This window comes from Penaeus japonicus, unplaced genomic scaffold (assembly GCF_977035675.1).
Source record: "Penaeus japonicus unplaced genomic scaffold, GWHDUDI00000001_assembly GWHDUDI00000001, whole genome shotgun sequence".
Lineage (NCBI taxonomy): Eukaryota > Metazoa > Arthropoda > Malacostraca > Decapoda > Penaeidae > Penaeus > Penaeus japonicus.
The window spans coordinates 31,849,093-31,856,592 of NW_028234403.1; the positions used below are offsets into that span (position 1 = coordinate 31,849,093).

General features: G+C 42.8%; 1 protein-coding gene across 1 annotated transcript in view; it reads right to left on the bottom strand.

The window, feature by feature from the left end:
- LOC122249754 (MAM and LDL-receptor class A domain-containing protein 1) overlaps nt 1-7,500 on the bottom strand; it is a 60,092-nt gene that overhangs the window by 14,010 nt on the left and 38,582 nt on the right. The window contains exons 69-71 of the mRNA XM_086539053.1: nt 715-7,500; nt 397-595; nt 95-284 (exon numbers count right to left, since the gene is read on the bottom strand). The exon at nt 715-7,500 is cut by the window's right edge and continues 512 nt beyond it. Coding sequence (XP_086395179.1) covers nt 95-284; nt 397-595; nt 715-7,500 — 7,175 coding nt within the window. The remainder of the gene's footprint in view (nt 1-94; nt 285-396; nt 596-714) is intronic.

Sequence of the window (7,500 nt, forward strand, 5' to 3'; positions counted from 1 at the left end):
TAAATTGCAAAGGATTCCTAGTTAAGGAAAACTGGTGTCTTTTCAGCCATATGTTCTGCCCCGTTTTAGGAATTAAAAAAAAAAAAAAACTTACTTCAGGCGGACAAAGAGTGATCCTACTTCTTCGCCATACATGTGGGCATAGAAACTGAAGAAACACGAAGGTCCAGCGATCATAGCCTTGGTGTTCAGCGAGGCTATCTTATTGAACACACCTGAGGCTTCGAGGTAAAAGTAGTGACCGACGTGACTGAACGTCGTGTGGTCGAAGTTGGGGCCCATGCCTGTATGAGCAAAAGAACAAGGAGTTTAAATCTGAATGTCCCATTGCCACGTACACTTCTCTGACTACAGTATAGCATTTGTAGCCAAATCGAAATGTAAAACTTAACTTACCTAGAGTATGTGTGCTTCCGCTCCACAATGTCCAGTCGAAGTCGTCATCGACACCGTTCTCCCCTTGTTCGAACCAATCGTTCCAGGCGTTGTCTTCGAGTGTGTACCTGTGATAGTCTTTACACAGTGCTGAATCCTCATCTTCACCCTCACCGCAGTCGTCACTTATATCACATACGTTCTCGAGAGTGACACATACCTTAAAAGAAAAATGTCTTGTAATTAAACTTCATCATTTATTCCGATATTTAAATATGGAAACCAAAAATTCAGGTGATGTTATGCAAATGGAAAACATCAATTTTCGAAGTATCATACCTTTGTGATAGGACAAAGGTAACCCAAATCACAGTCATCTGTTACTGGGTCAGGATAGTGGCAGTCATTTTCAAACTTCGTTTCATCAATGGCAAACTTCCCGAAATAATCAACAGAAGGAATCTTGTACAAAGACACTTGGAATGGTGATTTCTGTCTGCCTATACCGACCTCACCCTCGAGCCATTTCCCATATTGATTGTCGTTACCCGTGAAGAAGGTCAAGTTTGTAAAAATCTCTGGTGTTATGTTGAGTCGGAGAACTATATCGGATCCTATGACTCCATTCATGAAGTACCAGTACTTGAATCGACATGACGGTGCAGAGTTTTGATACCAGTGCGTTTGTACATAGCCTTCTTGATCTTCTACATTTTCTTTGGTCTTATAAAGGAGAAGGAAATGCCCTGCCTTCAGGTGTGTAGCATCTTCATATGGACCACCATTTTCTGTTCCGAAGGAGCTATCGTTAGCCTTTGCTATTACCCAGTTGAGGTTATCATCAACGGCTTCTTGCCAACCACACGAATCCACTTCAAAGTCACAGTAAGATGGACACATGATCTCATCACTAACATCTTGACAATCATAGCGGAAGTCACACACCCTTGTCTTCAGTATGCATTTCTTGGATTCAGAGCACTGGAACTCATCCTCCTGACACTGCCCTGGCGGTAATGTGGTTATTTGACATTCGGATGAAAATGAAACGTCATCAATCGCAATGTCTCCAGTGACTGGCTCTCCTACCTTACCCTCCAACATGATCTTGAAATATCGTGCAAAGGTGATGGGAACAGCCACCTTCTCCCAAAGATACTCCTCAGAACCTGTCGTGCTGAATATTTTTGTCTGTAACTTTTGTGAATTTGCAGATGTTTCAACTGCATAGACTGTTAGGACAACATTTTGTTGGGCTCTTATCATGTACCAGAACCTGAATTCACACTCTCCTGCCGAGGGGTAGAAAGAAGTGCTAGAAATTCGGCCAGATTTCCCAGTAGAGTCAATGGTGCTTTCCAAATATAAGTAATATCCTGTGTCATTTCCATACGTATGATCATAAGGTGGGCCTACATCCTCTGCTAGTGTGTCGCCATTCTTGCGAATCCATTGGAGTTCACTGTTTTCTTGCTCCCACCTGCAGAAGTCCTCTTCAAATGAGCACCTTTCTGGATATTTTTCACAAACAAGATCAAGCTCATCTGTATTATCCCCACAATCATCACTGAAGTCACAAAGAGCACTGTGATCAATGCAATTGCCATTTACGCACCTGAATTGGTCGGGTTTGCAAACTATTGGTTCAGGGAAAGAACAATTTGTGAAGTGAATGTTATCTATCATTATCAACCCCTCTTTTTCATAGTTATCTGCCTCGAATTTCAGACTCCAGCCTGCGTCATGCTCTCCAATTCCAACTACTTGCTCATGCCATTCAGTCCCCATGTCATTAAGGACAGACCATATCATGTACTCCTTTCCTGATTTGCCTTGTAGATATACACGTAATGCTGATCCACCATTCTGCCCTCCCTCTTTGTAATACTGGAAAGACATAACACACGATACATAAGATCGGCCAAGAGGCACACTGACAAGGTCAGCTGATGGTGAGATGCTGCCAAACCTTTCTTCGGCAATCATGACTTGGCCTGCACGTCTTTCAGTGTTGGATTCATCTCGGGACCAGAAATATGCACCGTGACTCTGATCTTGCCACCCACAAACATCGTCATCAAAGGTACACTCGGCACAGGCTTTTTCGTCAGAGCTGTCCATACATTCATCGATGAAGTTGCACACACGGTCCATGGGGATACAAGCCCCATTTTCACATTGGTAATCATTACTACATGGACTTGCTGTAGTTGTGGTGACAATAGGGGGTCCTGTGGGCAGATTACCTCCCTTACCACAGGTCTCACTGAAAGATATATCGTCAATGGCTATCACAGATCGTTTTTCCTCTGCATAATCCTGAGTTGCAGCTTTAATAACATACTGGACAGGGTTATCCATTATGTAATGAGGTGGCACATACACTTCAGCTCTCTCCCAATAAGGACCTACAGCCCCTTTTATTGTCAAATGAGCACTAAGTGGTCCGTTTACCGTGCTCCTCGTTGATACCACTAGGCTGTCCACTGCAGGTCCATCGATATAGTAGAAGAAACGCAATATGCATGGAGAAGCATTAGGTAAATATCGCTCCCATTGTATGACAGGACTCACAAGAGAAGCAGTGCTTGCATTCGAATGACTCTGAGTACTTTCAATATAAAGATAAGTTCCCATAGCTGTGTTAGTTGTATGATCACGTGGAGGAATGATATCCTGTGTGTCTGGAAATCCAAGCATCCAGTTATTTTCATTTTCAACATCCCAGTCACACAGATTGCTATCTTCAAAGTTACATCTGCCCACAGACTTGTAGCAATCGGCTAACTCTAAATCTTCATCTGAATAATCTCCACAGTCATCAACAAAGTCACATCTCTCAAATAATGATACACAGGCCATATTAACACATCCAAATTCTGTGCACTCATGAGGATCCTGTGGTGTAGGGAGGAAACAGTTTTCAAACAAAATATCATCTACAGATATATATCCACCCACTTCTAGATTACGAACTCCTTCAAACATTACATGGAATTCTTTTGAAATTCGTCCAATATATGCCAAACCTTCCCTCCACTCATCACCCTGGTCTCCAGAAAACTTCACCACTTCTACAGTTATGTCATCTACTTGGAAAACCACTCTCAAAGTTCCGATGTCATTTGCAGTCGATCCATACACAATATAGTAGAAACGCATGCGGCAATAAGCTGCAGAGTTTCGCAGTGTTGGACTCTTTAGGATGGCTTGGTCTCCCCCTTGGGACTTGAATGTTAAGGGGACAACAGCCATATAATGTCCTTCAGGTGAGAGGAAGGTATGATCCAACGGAGGCCCGAAAGTGTCATTCATCTGACCTGAGAGTTGTTGCCATATGAACACTGAACCGTCTTCATTGTCATTTTTCCACTGACAGTGTTCCTGGCCAGCACCCTTCTGTTCAAATGTGCAATTGTAACCACAGAAGCGTTCATCCTGGGCAAGGCTACAGTCCTGAATGAAGTTACACATTTGTTCCTCATGTATGCAGATGTTATCATCACATTTTGTTACACATTCAGGTTGCGTCGAATTTGAACAAACGCCAATTTCCACTTTAACATCATCCATTGCAATTACCCCGTCTTTTCCATTGTCTGAGGTAGCACTCAGTCTTAAGCCATACCTCTCTGGCCTGCTTATGTTGACTTGCACAAATGACCAGTCTGCCATTAAAGTACCACTGTATGACCATACTTCAGTAAGTTGGGTATCATGTACATTTCTAACACTAAGAGTTAGACTTGGTGATCCTATGCCCTGAATGTGGAACCAAAAACTAACACATCGGTCTTCTGCTTCCAAGATGTTAGATTCCAAGGCTCCTGTTGTTTTACTATTTTTCACAGCACTTAATGTTTCAACAAAGGCATAACTACCATAGGGAGATCCAAGTGTAATATCAACAGGTGGAGCATATGTATTTGTAAGTTGATCACCACTTCCGATTAGCCAGTCAAAGTCATCATCTTCAATATTTTTCCACATACATAGATCTTCTTCAAAATTACACTCACTCATTGGCTCACACGTTAGACGTGGCTGTATGTCATCTAAGCCAATAATATATTGTCCACCTTTCACAGTGCCTTCAAAGCCAAGAGAGTAAGGTCTGGGAAGTGACACAGGCAGAACATAGCGGTTCCAACTGCGTCCGAGGGCATCACCAATGAAGAGCAGAGGTTCAGGGTTGACATTCCCATCCAAGCGAGAGTATACGGTCAGAGTAGATGCATCATATCCTTCATAGCCATCCAGATACACCCAGAACTCAACACAACTATATTCAGGGTCAAACTCATTAGTGAATATCATAGAGGTTCCTGGATCTGTTAGTCGGATGTAGTGTCCTCCAACCTCTTGATTGGTGTGATCTGAGCTTGGGACATTTAACTCCTCATCTAAACTTGCTGTTGCTAAATCCCAGTCAGTTTCATCTTCTAGTGACTGCTCGAAATGACACATACCATTCTCAAAATCACAGAGTCTGTCCGTTTTGCATGGGCTGAAGTCGAACAGTATATCATCAATAGCAATATCGCCCCGCCCTGGATATTTTACGTGTGCTTCTAATATCATCTTGCCACTGTCACCCTTAGAAAACTGAACTTTGCCTTGAATCCATTCACGACTTTGTTCACCATACCTTTCCCAAATTGCCTTGCTGTCATTGTTGCCAGACTGTATCTTAACTGACAATTCCCCAACCTCAAATCCATGCATATGGTACCAGAAGGACAGACATGCAGCACTAGTACCAACATCAAAATCAGGGCTAATCAATCGAGCAATTTCACTTGAATCTTTATCGAAGTAAGCATAGATGTAATGACCATCCTTTGTCATGGTAGTATGGTCAGCATCGGGCCATGTGTCCTCAGCATCAGGTGGTATTCCTTCCCAGTATCCCCAGTCAAACCCATCATTTTCATCTTGTTCCCAGTAGCAGATATGACTATCTTTCTTCTCGAAGTCGCAGTCGTATACGGTCGGCAAATGAGTGGGTTCAGGTGTAGTTGCAGGTGGGGGAAGAGTGATAACTTGACAGTTCTCGGTAAAGGCAACATCATCAATTGCAACTGCATCATATTCAGTGAATGTTATATCTTCCTCAACAGTAAGAATTATTGCAACTTCATAGGTGTCCATTGGTATATCTGGTGTTATTATTACTTCCTCCCACAGATATTCTAAGGAGGAATTGTATAGTTGCAACAGGGGATCTCCATCACCCAATCCTACCAAGTTAATGCTGAGGGTTGCATTAACTATGTGTTGCATTGAGTACCATAAGGTTATGCACTTGAGCCTCGCAGGGACAGTACCTCCAAACAACTTGGCAGAGTCTCCTTTCTTTTTACCTTCAAGCTTAGCCAGCATATAATGGCCTGTCTCATAATTAATAGTGTGGTCCACCAATGGTCCTGCACCATCTACACCTGTAGCTCGTACCCAATCGAATGTGTCTTTACCATTGTCTACATTATACCAGTCACAAAGATCATACTCAAAATCACATACATGTCTTCTGGGACAAGTGCCAGGGATGAACTCGATATCATCCAAAGCAATACTGCTCATGTTATTTGTTCCTGTTATCCCCTCAAACCTAACCACATACTTCTGCAGGCCTGGGAGAGTTACCGAGCCAAGGCTCCACATCTCAAACGTATTGGATCCATGAGACCAAACAGGGACAAACTTATCTGATATCAATACATCTTTCAGTGCAACTGCCAGATCTCCAACCTTTTCTCCTAGCAGATGGTACCAGAACCTCAGACACTGAACTCCAACAGACTCGTATATGGGAGATTCGAGGAATCCCCGCCTCTCAGGTTTTTCTTTTATTTTCAGGTAAGCGTAGTATCCCATTTCAGTGTTGGTGGAGTGATCTACGGGGGGATTTTCAGTCACATTATGCTTGCCACGGTCCCTCCTCCAAACTGTGGTGCCACCTGCACCCTGCTTCCATTCACAGAAGTCCTCCTCAAAGTCACACAAAGCACTGGTCAACTTTGAGGTCATTTTGATATCATCTACAGCCACCAAACCAAGACCTGCTTCGTCCCATTCCGCTTCAATGATAATGGTAAAATCATCATTTGGTTCAAGGTGCTTTTCAAACAGCATCCATCGATCTTGTTGAGAATCCTTGAGCTCAAAAATGGTTTCATTCTGTTTGGTATTCTGCAACATCTGTATGATTCTGAATATTCCAACATTTTCGCCAAAGAAGTAGTACCACAGAGAGAAGATGTTCTTTGCGTCATGTGGCTCAGATTGAGCAGTACTTAATATTCTTGCTTTATCACCTTTGTTTGCCAAAGTCACAAAGTCTACATACATGTAATTGCCTTGGCCAGTAGTGTGGTCGCCAAGCTGACTGTGATAGATGTCATTCATTTTCCACTCCTGTTCTCCAGAATGATCTTGCCTCCAGTTACAATTTTCAGGTTCTTCAAAATCGCAGTCCAGTCCTAAAAGCAGGTCATTGCAATTGAAGAAATCAATATCATCAACAGCAAGAGCTGAGTGGGAAGCAGCCCAGTCACTACTCTGGTCGAAGACTGGAGTCGCAGCTAACTTGAAGTATGCTTTCCTTGGTGTAAGTCTGGCTGGTGCAATGACTTCGTACCAGAGTTCTTCATTTGTTGCAGAGTATGTCGAGTTGTAAAGTAGATGATCAATGTTCTCATAATCATTGTGGTAATATAGAGCTAGGTGTGCATTCATGCCATGGTTGACATACACCCAAAAATGCAATTCACAGTAGTATCCTGTAGTATGTTGTACAGGTGGACTCACCATCACTGCTGTCTTACCCTCTATACCTTCTGCTCCCTCAACATACACATAGTGTCCTTTAGTCGCTCCAAAAGTGTGGTCTTGATGTGGATGTTCATATGAGCTCAGTGAATCAGCAATAATCCTTTTCCATTGGAAGAGGCCCTCACTAACATCTAACCAGTCACACATGTCATTTTCGAAATTACACTCTCCACAGTTCTCTTCATCAGCTTTGTTACTGCAGTCTGCTTTCCAATCGCATCTCTGTGCATTAGGAACACATTCATCTTTTGTCCTGCAATAGAATTCGTCATCGGAACAGGGATTATATGG